Consider the following 17,060-nt stretch of genomic DNA (forward strand, 5'->3'; position numbering starts at 1 on the left):
AAAACTATAAAGCTATTATTAGACAGTACAGGAAACTCTCTGTTACCCAGGTATAAATAAAGACTTCCAAAATAAGACTCCAAATTCTAAGGTCAAAATTTAAGACATCTACTAAATTAATGACATAACAAATTTGCATGAAGGTTGCAGACTGGGAGAAGGTATCTGCAGTGTTTAAACAAGGAGGGACTTCCCTGGTGGTCCAGTGGTTAAGACACTATCCTCTCGATGCAGGGGGCCCAGGTTCAGTCCTTGGTCAGAGAACTAGATCCTGCATGTGGCAGCAAAGATTGAAAATCCAGTGTGAGGCAGCTAAGACCCAGAGCAGCCAAATAAATAAATGAATGTTAATAAACAAGGAATAATGTCTAGAATATACAATCACTACAAATCAACAAGAAATCAAATAGAAAAACAAGCAAAGGATATATAAATACTTTAGTATTTTTTCACATACTAAGCATACAGAAAAATGAAAGTGTCAACTTTAATTATAATCAGAGAAATACAAATCAAAACAGCTGAGAACTCCCACTTTACCACTACCAGACTAGCAAAAATCAATAGCACTTGCGTTTTTTTTTTTTTGTTTGTTTAATCTGTGGACAAAGACAGGTGAGAAAAGAATGCTCTTCTGCAGCCCAGAACTCATTGTTTAGTATGAGTTTTGAGACAGATAAGAAGGATCATGATACCTGAAAGAGATTCAAGTGGTGGAGGTATTGATAAACACAAAGGTTGCTTCCAGGACTATAGATTTGATCATTTAAAAGCTTAAAATATGAAGGAAATTACCAACTACATTGATTTAGTACTCTAATTTTAATGTTGACATGAAACAAAGATGGCTTCCTTTTTTAGGCTTTTATTTTGAGGGTATGAACTTTAAAAATGAATTACCATATCCCAATGATCTGTACTATTCTTATTTTTTAATAGCTTATTTTTTTTAGAGAACTTTATTTATTTATTTTTGGCTGTGCTGGGTCTTTCTCTAGTTGTGGAGAACAGACAGGGGTTACTCTCTGGTTTTGGTGCCCGAGCTTCTCACGGCAGTGGCTTCTCTTGTTGCAGAGTACAAGCGCTAGGGCTCCAGGGCTTCAGTAGCTGGGGCCCCCGGGCTCTAGGGCACAGGCTTAAAAGTTGAGGCACATGGGCTTAGTTGCTCTGCAGCACGTGGGATCTTCCTGGATCAGGGATTGAACTCGTGTATCCTGCATTGGCAGGCAGATTCTTTACCACTGAGCCATCAAGGAAGCCCCACCTGTACTGTTCTGAGGTGTGATAGCTTAAGAGTAAATCTGATTTGAACTTAATGCATGTTTAGAGGATGTCTAAAATTCAGAACCAGACAGATCCATCTCCTCTGACCCTAAACATAGTCCATAGCTAATTGCTTGAGGAAATTGAATCTCCAAGACCACAGCTGGGGAATTTTGAAGTGTGTCCCTATTCCACTGAATATCAAAGAAGACCAACTGAAAAACTAGACTGAGCAAAAATTCTTTTTGAAAGGGTTATCTTGAACAGTATGACTCAAATGGAGGAATTAAGGCGATTGGCAGTGAAAAGGCATTAGAATGTGAAATTACTTAAAAGTTTATTGATAAATAATTTTGCTTGTTACATATTTAAAAAATCTTCACACTTACATAAAATACTGGCAAAATTAGAAAAATGGTAACACTGAAGAGTGATGAGGATGTGGTCATTAAGATTTCTTGTGTACTGTGATAGTAATGTAAATAGCACAGCATTCTGAAAAGCAACCTGATCATTTTTGGCAAAATTGAGCCTTCCCAATTACCCCAATTCCCAAATAGTGTACGGGAACTATTCATGTCAATATACAAACTTGCTTATTTTTGCAATTTTAATAGTAACAGAGTGTTGACAGCAACCTAGGTTTCTATCATCAAAAGAGTGAATGAGTACAAATGTGGCAGATGCACAGTACTTACGTGCCTGGATTCTGAAGCTAGACTGTTCAAGTTCAAATGTAGGCTCCAACACTTACAGTGGAAGTAAAAATTTGAGTTACCTGTGCCTCATTCTTATCTACAAAATGGGAGTAAAAATATCATAGGGTTGTTGGGAGAAGTATATGATTTAAAACATTTAAAGCATCTGAAACAGAGTGAAGCATTGTTGTTCAGTCACTAAGTCATATCCAACTCTGCAACCCCATGGACTGCAGCACGCCAGGCTTCCCTGTCCTTCACTATCTCCCAGAGTTTGCTCAGATTCATGTCCATTGAGTCAGTGATGCTATCTAACCATCTCATCTTCTGCTCCCCTTCTCCTTTTGCCTTCACTCTTTCCCAGCATCAGGGTCTTTTCCAATGAGTCGGCTCTTCGCATCAGGTGGCCAAAATATCGGAAGCTTCAGCTTCATCATCAATCCTTCCAGTGAATATCCAGGGTTGATTTCCTTTAGGATTGACTGGTTTGATCTCCTTGCAGTCCAAGGGACTCTCAAGAGTCTTCTCCAGCATCAGAATTCGAAGGCATTGATTCTTCAGTGCTCAACTTTCTTTATGGTCCAACTCTCATACATACATGACTACTAGAAAAACCATAGCTTTGACTATATGGACCTTTGTTGGCAAAGTTAAGCACTATTTAAGTACTAATATTACTGGTAATATGAAAGCCTATGCAAGTTCAAAGTTGTAAGTTAGGTTTATGTATAGCAACAAGAGAATATCGCAAAAGCAATAACAACTTTAAAAAGAAGAGGAACATTTATTGCACATCACTAATGTGAATATGCTTACATAACTACATAGTTTATAAGACAAGCATCAGAGACATACATTGAACATATATGAATGGGTGCCTATAATAAAGAGTTGAGTTTAGGAATTAAGTGGATGACTACAAAATAAGAAAGGGGCCTGCTTGAATTATCTTGCTAATATGTTATGAAAGGAGGAACAAGATTTACTCATGCAACTGAAGCAACAGTTAGACCTGGACATGGAACATGGACTGGTTTCAAATTGGGAAAAGGGTATGTCAAGGCTGTATATTGTCACCCTTCTTATTTAACTTATATGCAGAGTACATCATGTGGAATGCCAGGCTGGATGAAGCACAAGCTGGAATCAAGATTGCCGGGAAAAATATCAATAACCTCAGATATGCAGATGACACCACTCTTATGGCAGAAAGTGAAGAGGAACTGAAGAGCCTCTTGATGAAAGTGAAAGAAGAGAGTGAAAAAATTGGCTTAAAACTCAACATTCAGAAAACTGAGACCATGGCATCGGGTCCCATCACTTCATGGCAAATGGATGGAGAAACAATGGAAATACTGAGAGACTTTATTTTCCTGGGCTCCAAAATCACTGCAGATGGTGACTGCAGCCATGAAATTACAAGATGCTTGCTCCTTGGAAGAAAAGCTATGACAAACCTAGACAGCATATTAAAAAGCAGAGACATTACTTTGCCAACAAAGGTCCACCTAGTCAAACCTATGGTTTTTCCAGTAGTCATGTATGGATGTGAGAGTTGGACCATAAAGAAAGCTGAGGGCCAAAGAATTGATGCTTTTAAATTGTAGTTTTGGAGAAGACTCTTGAGAGTCCCTTGGACTGAAAGGAGATCAAACCAGTAAATCCTAAAGGAAGTCAGTCCTGAATACTCATTGGGAGGACTGACACTGAAGCTGAAGCTCCAATACTTTGGCCACCTGATGGGAAGAACTGACTCATTGGAAAAGACCCTGATGCTGGGAGATTGAAGGCAGGAAAAGAAAGGGGACAACAGAGGATGAGATGGTTGGATGGCATCACTGGCTTGATGAACATGAGTTTGAGAAAGCTCCAGGAGTTGGTGAAGGACAGGGAAGCCTGGCATGCTGCAGTTCCTGGGGTCGCAGAGTCAGACACAACTGAGCAACTGAACTGATGCAACTGAAGCCAGTAAAAGCTTCAGTTGAAAATATGGAAGGTTAAAAAAAAAAAAAAAAGAAAATATGGAAGGTTAAGTCAAGAAAAGGATCCCAGAACCAGAGAAATAGCCACCTAATCAACTTGGAAGCTATCCTATATTTGATTTTACCCTTAAATCAGGTAATATCATCCTTACCATTTAGGTCAACTCTGGATAGGTTTTCTTAACAGAGTATTCATATAATCTTGGCAAACTGAGGTCCAACGAGAATTATGATTTGTCAAATGTTAGTCAACTGGGGTGTTATTTAAGTGGAAGGTTCCAGAAGAAAATGAAAATTTTGAGTGACCTACAATTTTTAGCAAGCCAAACTGTCTCCAGTGTATTAAAAACTCTGCTGCTGCTAAGCTGCTAAGTCACTTCAGTCATGTCCAACTCTGTGCGACCCCACAGACAGCAGCCCACCAGTCTCCCCCATCCCTGGGATTCTCAAGGCAAGAACACTGGAGTGGGTTGCCATTTCCTTCTCCAATGCATGAAAGTGAAGAGTGAAAGTGAAGTCGCTCAGTAGTGCAACTCTACAGGTATTAAAAACTCTACAGGTAGTAAAATAACCCACATTTATCTCACTCAGAACTGTTTTAAAAAATTCATTAAGTCAAATGATAAATGGGAAATTATATAAAAGCTCTTTACAAATAAAGGTAAGATGAACAATGAAGAAAAGAAAATTCATGTAAGGAAAAAAATGTCCAATAAACATAAAAATTTAAATCTCACTGATCATGTTTTTTTTTTTTTTTAATTAAAACCAGTCACTATTTAACATCAAATGGGAAAAATGTGTTATCATGGTCACACCCAGTTTTGGCAACTGTGTTGGAAACCTCATTTACAACTGGGAGGAGTGAAAACTGGAACATTTCTGGAAGGCATTTGGCAATACATGGCAGAAGGCTTAAAACAGTGCATACTCTCTGACCCAGCAGTTCCCTGGAATTTATCCTAAAGAATGATCACACATGAGAAAAAATATCTAACTAAAAGTACTAGCAACACTGGATAGTTTATAAAAGCAAAAATATGGGATCTATCTAAAAATCCCAAAGTACAGGAAACAATTAAGTTTTGGAAAATCCTAATGATAGGATACAAATAATAATTACAATTATCAATATTTAACTATAAGCTTTGCTCATTTGTAGCTGAATTGCTCAGGGAAAGCTAATTACTCTCTCTGCACCTCATTTCTGTGTAAAATATGGGTCGTTGTGAGGATTAAATTAATAAAAATACCTAAAATCACTGCAGATGGTGATTGCAGCCATGACATTAAAAGACGCTTACTCCTTGGAAGGAAAGTTATGGCCAACCTACATAGCATATTGAAAAGCAGAGATATTACTTTGCCAACAAAGGTCCGTCTAGTCAAGGCTATGGTTTTTCCAGTGGTCATGTATGGATGCAAGAGTTGGACTGTGAAGAAAGCTGACTGCCAAAGAATTGATGCTTTTGAACTGTGGTGTTGGAGAAGACTCTTGAGAGTCCTTTGGACTGCAAGGAGATCCGACCAGTTCATCCTAAAGGAGATCAGCCCTGGGTGTTCTTTGGAAGGAATGATGCTAAAGCTGAAACTCCAGTACTTTGGCTACCTCATGTGAAGAGCTGACTCATTGGAAAAGACTCTGATGCTGGGAGGGATTGGGGGCAGGAGGAGAAGCGGACGACAGAGGATGAGATGGCTGGATGGCATCACTGACTCGATGGACGTGAGTCTGAGTGAACTCCGGGAGTTGGTGATGGACAGGGAGGCCTGGCGTGCTGTGATTCATGGGGTCGCAAAGAGTTGGACACGACTGAGCAACTGAACTAAACTGAACTGAAAGCACTTAGGATAACACTGGCACATAATAACTCAATAAAAACTTTTTTAAGCAGAGGAACATTGTAGCCTAATATCCTGGAAAAATGTTACTGATTTAAAAAAATGATTATAAACCAGTATATACAGAGTATTTTTCTAAAATATATCTCATATACATACATTTCTAAAAATAAAGCCTGCTGCTGCTGCTGCTAAGTCACTTCAGTTGTGTCCGACTCTGTTCGACCCCATAGGCGGCAGCCCACCAGGCTCACCCATCCCTGGGACTCTCCAAGCAAGAACACTGGAGTGGGTTGCCATTTCCTTCTCCAGTGCATGAGAGTGAAAAGTGAAAGTGAAGTCGCTCAGTCGTGTCCGACTCTTAGCCGACTCTGCAGCCTACCGGGCTCCTCTATCCATGGGATTTTCCAGGCAAGAGTACTGGAGTGGGTTGCCATTGCCTTCTCCAAAAATAAAGCCTGCTGCTGCTGCTGCTAAGTCGCTTCAGTCGTGTCCGACTCTATGTGACCCCATAGATGGAAGCCCACCAGGCTCCCCGTCCCTGGGATTCTCCAGGCAAGAACACTGGAGTGGGTTGCCATTTCCCTCTCCAATGCATGAAAGTGAAAAGTGAAAGGGAAGTTGCTCAGTCGTGTCCCACTCTTAGCAACCCCATGGACTGCAGCCTACCAGGCTCCGCAATCCATGGGATTTTCCAGGCAAGAGTACTGGAGTGGGGTGCCATTGCCTTCTCCAAAATAAAGGCTAGAAAGATATAAAACAAAATAGAAACTACACATCTCAGGACTTCCCTGGTAGTCCAGTGGTTAAGAAACTGCTTCTACTACAAGGGGCATGGGTTTAATCTCTGGTTTGGGAACTAAATTCCTGCATGCTGTGCATGAGGCACACCAAAAGGAAAAACAAAAAACAAAAAACCCAGCACATCTCTTTAAATAATAAGATTATACATTATCTTCCTTATTTTTGTCTGTATTTAATTTTTTTCAACAACAAACACGTGCTACTCGTACAAAAGGTAAAAGCTATCTATCATCTACCAAATTTAAACAAAACACTGTCATATATTTGCTCCAGTTGGTAATGAGTCCATCCCAAATTAGTAGGGTAGTACGGTAAAGAATCAGAATGGTAGACATTTCTCCTTACAGCTTTTATTACTGCACAATACAAACTTGGTCTCTATTTTACAAACCTTATACACAAAAAGTTTTCTTCCCGAAAGCTACTTTATTCCAGTTTCCCCTATTCCTGCAGAAGGATGATCTAGATTCTCCATGCTATTCTTGGCGTTTAAGTTAGAAAGGCTGTCACAAAAGTGAACTGGCCATATGAGGAAACCAGTGCAAAGAACCAACAGAGTTCTCACTGGCTTCCATCCTGAGGGAAGAATGCATGGCTGGCGGTGGTGAAATGGGGCAATTATAACATCTTTTCTTGTAACAGCTGAGGACAAGCCCCAGTGGTGGACAGATTGTCTTAGTCACATGAGCCTTTTGGGGTCTATTTTCTCTAGGTGAACCAGAGGTTTCAGCTGCTCCGCAAAGTTCCTCATGTCATCAGAGACCATGTCCTGCCCAGCTGGTGCAACAACACTTAGTTCCACGAGATAGGACAGTGACAAGGCCTCAGTGTTGTCCGTGTTCCCTGGCACCAGGATGCGGAAGATCTTGTATACCACGATCTTCATGATGCCTTTCCGGAACAAGTGTCCCCTGGCAACAAACTCGTGGTCCATGCGAAATCCCATTTCCATGAGGAAGTCAGTGAGGTTCTCAGATGTTGCAATGTCCACGCAGTTACGCACCAGGGCATGGCGGTTCTTGTCTCCCATCTCTGGCTGTCCCAGGTAGCGAAGATGCCAGGGTGCCCCTGCCCTATCCAGAGAGCGTCGGGCCCTTAAAACAAATGGACTGGCCTGCTGGCCCTTAAGGAGGAATACCATCTCGTGGTCAACAAAAGTCTCGGGTTCCATGTTGTCACATAAACCACGAAGGCGGTGGATGAGGCTTTCCAAGCTGTGATCTAAAACGCTTCCTGAAGAAGGAAAAAAGCACTATTGAGTTCCATCTTTCATTTTGGGTAATGGAATTAGCAAAAGACTGAAAAAACCAAAATAATTTAGTGTAGTGTTTTGTAAACCATGCTGCTGCTGCTGCTGCTGCTGCTAAGTCACTTCAGTTGTGTCCGACTCTGTGCGACCCCATAGACGGCAGCCCACCAGGTTCCGCCATCCCTGGGATTCTCCAGGCAAGAACACTGGAGTGGGTTGCCATTTCCTTCTCCAATGCATGGAAGTGAAAAGTGAAAGTGAAGTCACTGAGTCGTGTCCAACTCTCAGCGACCCCATGGACTGCAGCCTACCAGGCCCCTGCGTCCATGGGATTTTCCAGGCGAGAGTACTAGAGTGGGGTGCCAAAACCATAGGCCCAATATATGAGATTTTAGAGAGGTTACACTGCCAAGATATTATATAACAAGTTAATCTCTTTTCAATTTTTTGCACTGTCTTATTTGGTACTAGAAGTTAGGCCTTGTTTAGTAATGCTAACCTCTAGCAGACTTTGGGATTTAATAGGCAACAGTATCTACCTAGAATAATTATTTTATTCCATTCTATTATAAAATAATATATATATTATTTTATATAAGACAAAAAATAATAAATAAAACAGCATGTGTGTTAGTTGCTCAGTCGTGTCCGACTCTGCAACCCCACGGACTGTAGCCTGCCAGGCTCCTCTGTCCATGGGATTTTCCAGGCAAGAATACTAGAGTAGGTGGCCATTTTCTTCTCCAATAGAACAGCGTATTTCCCTCCAATCTCTTTTCACTTTTCTGCTTTATTTTTCTTTAGCTTATCACATCAACTCTTTAGTCATCTTTCAACATATCAATGTATTGACTTTTTAATCATCTTTCTTTCTCTACTGCTGATACTCCAATGAGAGGAACATATTCCTTTATTGACTAAATCTGTTAAAGTAAATAAAAATATACTACTGTAACTACAGTAAATATTGACAGTGGTACTCAAACGATTGAATTTTTGGAAAAGCAACAGAGTGGGTCCCAGTTATCATAGGACAGATCACAGGAGTAGGGAGTGGGTCCTACATTCAGAACAGTGTCAGACGTGTGTTTTTTCATTCTTCAGACATTTAAGGAGCTTTGTTAAGTGCTGGTTCATATACTTACACTTACTGAATGGCACCATGCTAAGAAGTAGGGGGCCTGGCCTGCCCAGAGATTATAGTTTAGTGGGGGAAACAAAAAAAATAAATAAGTAAACCAATAAACAAGAGATAAATGGAAATAAGTAAACAAATAAGAGATAAACGGGGTATGGAATAGAGAGCAACCGGTATGGGTGGAGAAGAGGAGACATCTTTGAGGGCTTGGAGTAGTCAGAGAAGATTTCTAAGGGAATGACAACTGAGTTGAGGCCTGAGGGATAAATATGAGATGGCTATATGAAGAGCTGGAACAAAGTATAGAGGCCAGGGGATCAGAGGTAGGAAAAAGCTTGGGGAATGCAAAGAAATGAAAGGATCTCAGTGTGGCTGAAGTATGGTAAGCAAGACGGAAGATGATCATGAAATGAGTATTCGGGATGGGCCAAAGCAGGCAGGCCTTATGTGTCGCCCATGCTAAAGGCTGTATTTTATTGTAAGGCCACTGGACAGTTATTAGCTCCACAGTGTATTCTCCATGCAACAAGGAAAGATATGACTGGATTTACATTTTAAAAAGATCACTCCAGGAAAACTGGTATGGACGCTTCAACCAGACAGGGTCACATGAAAAAAAGTGGGAGTGAGGGGAGGCGGGTCCAAGTTAAAAAAGGCTTAAGAGATACAGTTTTCATATGTAATGCATGAGACGATATTATGCCCTGGATCAAAACACAAGATGGAGGAAGCTTTTGAATATGAATTAGATATTAAATGATATTAAAAATATACTATGACTTTTTCAGGTAATAATGATAGTATTGCAGTTATCAACAGAGAAGGCAATGGCACCCCACTCCAGTACTCTTGCCTGGCAAATCCCATGGACAAAGGAGCCTGGTAGGCTGCAGTCCATGGGGTCAATGCTAGTCGGACACGACTGAGCGACTTCACTTTCGCTTTTCACTTTCATGCATTGGAGAAGGAAATGGCAACTCACTCCAGTGTTCTTGCCTGGAGAATCCCAAGGACGGGGGAGCCTGGTGGGCTGCCGTCTACGGGGTTGCACAGAATTGGACACGACTGAAGTGACTTAGCAGCAGTAGCAGCAGCAGGGTTATTATGGACAATACGCTTGCTTTTTTAGAGATGTATATTGAAAGTGTTTGGGGGTAAAATGTTATGAGATCTGAAACCGTCTTCAAAAACGGCAAAAGGAAAAAGATAAAGCAAATATGGCAAAAGGACAGAAACGGAAATCTAGATGACTAGATCTAGAAATCTAAGTTGACTGTTCACAGGAATTCCTTGGTCATCCAGTGGTTAGGACTTGGTGCTCCCAATGCAGGGGACCCAGGTTTCATCCCTGGTTCAGGAACTAAGATCCTGCATGCCATGCTGCTGCTGCTGCTGCTAAGTCGCTTCAGTCATGTCTGACTCTGTGCGACCCCATAGACTCTATTTTCTTTTCTCTGAGATTGATTCCTGAATGCATGGCTTAAGCAACTGATGCCTGACAGCGGCACTTACTGAGATGGGAAAGACTGAAGTAGAGGCAGCTTGAGGAGTGAAATTAACAATCCTATTTTGTTCATAGTAAGTTACTAAATGGATGATCTGAATTAAAGTCTAAATTCTTCCACTAAAGATTAAATGATCTCCTGAAAATCATAACCCTCCCTGGGTCTTGAGTTTTCTCATCTGGGAAAGTTACTTCACTTCTATTTCCTGATCTAGAAGATGGAACTAATAATGGTATCATAACATTACCATATGATCTATTAATCTCACTTCTGGGCATTCACTCCTAAAGAATTCAAAGCAAGATCTTGAAGAGGTATGTGCACACCCATGTTCACTGAGCATTATCTATGATAACCATTTGGGTAGTAGCAATCCAACTGTCTGACAGAGAAATGAATAAAGAAAATGTGGTATGTACATACAGTGGAACATTATTCAGATTTTTTAAAGGAGATTCTCTCACATGCTAAAGCATTAATGTTGAGGACATTATACTAAGTGAAATAAGCCAGTAATAAAAAGACAAATACTGAATGCTTCCACTCCTATGAGGTTATCTAAAGTTGTCAAAATTAGAAACATCAAGTAGAAAGGTTGTTGCCAAGGCCTGGGTCGAGGGGAAAGGAGGAATTAGTGTTTAACAGGAATAGAATTTCAATTCTGCAAGATGAAAAAGTTCTAGAGATTAGCTATAAAACAATGTGATATACCTAATATTACTGAACTGTATGCTTAAAAATGTTTAATATGGTAAACTTAATGTTATGTATTTGTGACCATAATTAAAAGTAAATTGGGGAATAAAAGGGTGCCAGAAATTATGCAGGTAGCCTTTATATAACAGCCTCTCATCTCCATGGAAACTGGAACAGAAAACAGGAAAACAGGTAATTCAAGCTCCCTAGTTCACTTACCCTGCAGCAGGTACTCCATCATGTTAATGGTGCCCCCGGTGACAGGCATCATGGTGACTGGAGGTGCCTCCATGTTTATCTGTTTAAGTTGAAAATGACAGAACTAGATTTGGAGTCCCCAGTCAGGTAAAGAACAGGATACACCTGGAGAAGAGTTATACTTGTTAATACATCGGAGAGGCAGAGAGAGACCAGATCTGCTTGGGACATTGGCCTGGACATGCAGATTCATTCATCCACCCATTCAAATCTTTTTTAGTAACTGCTATAGGCCAGTTTCAGGTGATCCAGAAATACACAAAGGAGGCCTGATCATGGAGTTACAGCATAATCTTCCAGTCTCAAGGTCTGAAACCCTTCAGTGGTTTTCTGTGCACCCTGGGACTCAATGTCTTTCTTCTAAAATGAGGCCACGATATTAACCCCCAAGGCTTTGTGGCTCAGATGACATAATGGACCTGCAATTAAAGACTGAAAAGTGACTTAAGGACTCTTTTATGTCCTTCAATTTATAGATGAGGATATTGAGGCTTGGGGAGAAGCCTAAGGACACACAATAGGTCGGTAGCAGAACCTAGAGCAGACTAAAATCTAGGCGTTCCACCTCTCTGAAAACCTTTTAAAGAGATAGAAGCGAAAGCGCGAAGTTCTTTCCATTGACGCTTTGTGTTAGTCGTTCAGTCGTGTCCGACTCTTTGGGACCCCATGGACCTAGCCCGCCAGGCTTCTCTGTCCATGGGGCTTTCCAGGCAAGGATACTGAAGTGGGTTGCCATTTCCTTCTCCAGGGGAATCTTCCCAATACAGGGATCAAACCCGGGTCTCCTGCATTGCAGGCGGATGCTTTACCGTCTGAGTTTACTAGGGAAGCCCCAATGATGCTTTAGGGCCTCCTAAAGCCAGCATCAAAACGTGCCCACTTACACCAAAAACACACCTCCGAGCGCGTTCCAGCGTCTTCCAGCAAAGTGGGGGACCGTATTCACCCGAGCACCTCCGAGCTTTCGAGCAACAATCACCACCCCCAGCCCTAAACTTGAAAACCCCTGGGCAGTGCAACACTTCTCTCGCCTCTTCCCACTTCTAACAAAAATCTTTTGTCGCGCAAACCTCGACACCGCCACTCTGCGACGTAAGGGTGCCGAGAGGACAAAAAAGTCATTTCCGCCGTACGGCAAGCAGGAGCGCATGCGCAAGCTGAGACGCTGCACGGAAGATGGCGGCCTCCTTAGGAGCGGTCTTTTGGGAGATTCAGGCGGCATTGCCGTCATAGGCCGTCTTCCAGGAAAATATTTTTTTCAATTGTGAAGACCTGGACGTCTTTTTGTCCAGGAAATCTCTTGGACCTGAAAGGACAAAGAGACCCTGGGGAAGAGAGCTTCAGAAAAAGAGGAGAGATTGTCGTAAAACAAAAACTTATTTTGGTTGGGTATCTGAAGATAGAACTTCCCCAGTGGCTCAGCGGTACAGAATCTGCCTGCAGGAGACAAAGAAGTCTCTGGTTGGATCCCTGGGTCGGGAAGGTCCCCTGGAGGAGGGCATGGCAACCCACTCCAGTATTCTTGCCTAGAGAATCCCATGGATGGAGTGGCTGGCTACAGTCCAATGGCTGGCTACAGTCCATAGGGTCAAATAGTCCCGCGGGACTGAAGCGACTGAGTACGCACGCAGCAAACTTCAGAACCGTGAGGGAGCTCAGCAATACGTTTCATATTTGTTCACTCTTCTGTGTTTGTTTTACTTCAGTACAAAAATATTGGGAGATAAATTCGATGAGTACTGCTTATGTGGCAAGGACATAAAGTCCAGGAAAAGAGTGAGCTGGAATAACGTGACTTAAGCCCTCTCTTGGAGCGAAAAATTTAAAGGGCACCAAAACACTCAGTAATAAATTTTTAAACATTTAATGCACGGCGTGCTAGCCAAGTAAGCAACGCAGACTCATCCCCGAACGGCCGTAGGTTCACTCAGAACAGCTCCCGCTCCTAGAGAACAGCTGCGCGTGGAGAGTTTTGGTCCTCATCTGGTTCTTTCCTCCGGCCGGCAGGCGCGGCCCCGCGGGGGCGGGTGGGGCCCACCTGCGCCTCCTGGGGGGCGTGCAACCCGCCGCAGTGAGACTCAGTCTGCTAACCACCGCCGCCGCCACACCTTAGGTCACTTTGGCTTCTGATGTTTTCATTTCCCTTGCTGAGGTGCTGCTTCTGGGTTAAAGTCATCTTATTGCCTGTCCATTTGTAGACAGGACAAGGTCGCTCGAATAGATCAGGAGTTGAGCTCAGAGTGGGCTTCCCTGGTGGCTCAGACGGTAAAGCGTCTGATCCCCTGGAGAAGGAAATGGCAACCCACTCCAGTACTTTTGCCTGGAAAATTCCATGGCCGGAGGAGCCTGGCAGGCTACAGTCTATGGGATCACAAGGAGTCGGACACAACTGAGCAACTTCACTCACTCCAGCTCAGAGTAGGTCAAAGGTACACACATGCTGGGAGTGGGCATCAAAACAGAAGGAGGGTTGCCAAGTACAGCCAGGACTAGGTTTTCACCGTGTATACTTAATAAAGGCCAGAATCTCATCTGTCTCTGGTGGTCGGGTCTGTTGGTTTCACTGGATCAAATTCAACCGGATCCAAACCAGTTCATGGAATAAAACACTCTGGACTTCGGTGGCCACTGTTCCCATCAAGAAAGGATGGTCGAGTTTGGAAATAAACATATTGGAGAGCTGTAAACACCACAAACCTAAAAACAGGTCACAAGGCTGAAACTGGGCCTAATTAGACCTGAAAGCAAGGAAAGAATTCAGCTTCTCCAGCTGACTCTCCTATGGACTTTTGATGGTTTACTGCAGCTGGATTGCAGGCACTTCTGAAGGTACTGAGAGTCCTGTGGTGAGTCTTCCAGGCAGTTCTGGATAAGAAGCACTTTCCAGACTTCAAGACGGCAGAAGAGAAGTGCAAGAGTCAACTTTGAGTCAAACTCAAAGGTAGTAGATCTAGGGACTGACAGATTAACCTACTGAAAGTCACAAGAACAGTGGGAAAAACTAGCTGTTCTGCCCCAAGGGTGAGGAAAATTGTCTCAAATTGCAAACACTTATGTCTATGATGCCCCAACAGACTTTATCGATTTTCAGTCAGATCATGACAAAGACACCGAAGGCATAGATTCTTCATTTGAGAAGGCCAGTTGGAGGATAAGGTATGGAGAACTGTGGAAAAACACCCTTTATCCTTTGATTCTCTGAAGAAAGAACACCAGTTACAGGAAGAAGAGAGAAGAACTGCAGACAGGTGAGGTGCCCTTCAGGTTCAAGGTGCACCCGTTGCCTTAATTTGTCATCATTGATCTGCTAGAGAAGGTGAAGAATACAACCAAGCCTGAAGGCCCAGATTCAGAATCAACAGCTGGAGGAAGGACTAAAACAGCAGAAAGCAGCAGCTTGCTTCGAGGCTAGTCCAAACACCACCATCTACCTCAAGCCCTTTTGTAGGGAAAGAGCAAATTAGCCAAGATGGCGTGGTCAGACCCTCTCTCTCTTGCCCCAAATTTTATAAACAATGATTATGTAACATCTGAGCTCATTTCTAGCACTGCGCGTGCACGTCAGGAGGTACTCGCTTGGCCAAGGGCTACTGTTTTTCTCTAAGCATATATGAGCTTTACCTGGAAAGCCCTGGCAGGCTATGTTATGGTTATGTGAAGTTATGACTGTTGCTACGGCTGCTGTGTCAGCCAGGAGACAGACTACATTATGTTACAGTATGGCTCTATTATGGCTACCTTATGGTTCTGTTAGGTTATGTGATATTATGGCTGCTGCTTCGGCTGCGTATCAGCCAGGAGAGAATAAAGGTGTCTGCAGTTCCTACTGCTCCTTGCATCTTCTTCCAGCCTTTTAGCTCGTGTCTTGCCTACTCTGGATTCAAAGAATAGTGTGGCACAGTGAGACACAGGCTGTAGCCCACCAGGCTCCTCTCTCCATGGAATTTTCCAGGCAAGAATACTGGAGGGGGTAGCCATTTCCTACTCTAGGGGATCTTTCCAACCCAGGAATTGAACTCGTGTCTCCTGTGTCTTCTGCATTGGCAAGCAGATTCTTTACCACTGAGCCCACCTGGGAAGTCCCTACTAACCATTGGACTGCCAGGGAATTCCCTTTTTAAACATTTTTTATGACATTTACTCAAATTTTAGCTGGCATTTCAGAAGCGGCATTAAAAAAAAAAAAGAACGAGTAAGAAATGGGTGAACAATATGGTAAAACTTGGACAAAGGCTCAGGAGTTGTAGGGGTGGGTTTCTGTATAAGGATGTGAGGCCTGGCGCTTAGAATGGAGCTTGCTTCTGTCTTCTGTCGCTACCCAGCTGTGCAACCTTGGGCAATTCACTTCCCCTCTCTGAGCCTCAGCTTCCTTTTTTATAAAATAGAGTTAAAAATAGTACTTTCTTAAGCGGGGGAGGTTGTAAAAATAAAATGAGATGTTTAAGAAACACAGCATAGAGCCTGGCTTATTGTAAGCAATCAATAAATGATAGCTATTATTATTACACTTTATATCTCTCAGTTGAGCAAACACATTCTATCTTAATGAATATATTTTGTGCATGTCTCATCCCCCAAAGTGAGAGAAGGCAATGGAACCCCACTCCAGTAGTCTTGCCTGGAAGATCCCATGGATGGAGAAGCCTGGTGGGCTGCAGTCCATGGGGTCACTAAGAGTCAGACATGACTGAGTGACTTCACTTTAAATTTCACTTTCATGCTTTGGAGAAGGAAATGGCAACCCACTCCAGTGTTCTTGCCTGGAGAATCCCAGGGACAGGGGAGCCTGGTGGGCTTCAGTCTATGGTGTCGCACAGATTCGGACACGACTGAAGCGATTTAGCAGCAGCAGCATCACCCAAAGTAGATTATAAACATCTTGAAGGGAGAAATCATGTATTTCCTTTTATATATTTGTGTCTTAGACAGCTCAGGCTGCTGTAACAAAATATAAATGAAATGGCTTATGAACAACAAATTTATTTTACATAGTTTTGGAGGGTGGAAATCTGAGCTTAGGGTTGCAACATGGTTGGGTTCTGATGAACGCCCCCTTAAGGTTGCAGCTTGCCAACCTCTCCTTGCAGCCTCACATGGTGAAGACCAGAGAAAACTCCCTCTGGACTCTCATTAAGGGCACTAATCCCATTCACGGGGGCCCCCTTTCCTCTTGACCTCATCTAACCCTAGCCATTTCTCAAAGGCCCTTCCTCCTAATACTGTAACATTGGTAGTAGTATTTCACCAATACCAGTAGTATTTCATTGGTAGTAGGGTTTCACCATAACGATTTGGTGAGGGGGGACACAAACATTCTGTCTACAACAATGTACTTTATAGGTAGTGGGTGTTCAAAAATGTTGTTGAACACATCAAAATGACTACCAATTATTGAACAGTTGCTATATACAACTTTACACTGTATATGTGTAACTATGTCAAATACCTCCCAAAGGTAGCTATTACCATCTCCATTTTACAGAGGAGGAAAAAGAGGTTCAGAGAGGTGAAGTGACTTGCCCAAAGCTGAATTGCCAGCAAATGGCAGGACTCAGATTCAAAATCAGTTCCTTCGCTTGTAAACCTTTCTCTTTAGCATGCCTCCCTCTGAATTCATGGGCTGTT

At 42.6% G+C, this 17,060-nt stretch overlaps 1 protein-coding gene and 1 non-coding gene across 4 annotated transcripts; one reads left to right on the forward strand and one right to left on the reverse strand.

Annotated features, from left to right (window-relative positions):
• Positions 1-573: 573 nt before the first annotated feature.
• On the forward strand, positions 574-691 carry LOC139179221 (small nucleolar RNA SNORA40). Its single transcript, XR_011563642.1, has one exon. It is a non-coding gene; the product is annotated as a small nucleolar RNA SNORA40 (small nucleolar RNA).
• Positions 692-6,923: 6,232 nt separating this feature from the next.
• Positions 6,924-12,538, reverse strand: MED18 (mediator complex subunit 18). Of its 3 annotated transcripts, none has more exons than XM_070775330.1 (3): positions 12,333-12,538; positions 11,397-11,475; positions 6,924-7,822 (listed from the first exon to the last, which is right to left on the reverse strand). In XM_070775330.1, the coding sequence occupies exons 2-3, from the start codon at positions 11,467-11,469 to the stop codon at positions 7,269-7,271; spliced, it is 627 nt and encodes a 208-aa protein (XP_070631431.1). In that variant the 5' UTR covers positions 11,470-11,475; positions 12,333-12,538; the 3' UTR covers positions 6,924-7,268. The 3 variants fall into 3 exon arrangements, with proteins under 3 accessions (XP_070631431.1, XP_019835578.1, XP_019835569.1); XM_019980019.2 differs by having other exon boundaries at positions 11,397-11,540; positions 12,320-12,538; XM_019980010.2 differs by having other exon boundaries at positions 11,397-11,540; positions 12,333-12,537.
• Between the last annotated feature and the right edge of the window lie 4,522 nt (positions 12,539-17,060).

This window comes from Bos indicus, chromosome 2 (genome assembly GCF_029378745.1).
Source record: "Bos indicus isolate NIAB-ARS_2022 breed Sahiwal x Tharparkar chromosome 2, NIAB-ARS_B.indTharparkar_mat_pri_1.0, whole genome shotgun sequence".
In the NCBI taxonomy this organism is placed as follows: Eukaryota; Metazoa; Chordata; class Mammalia; order Artiodactyla; family Bovidae; genus Bos; species Bos indicus.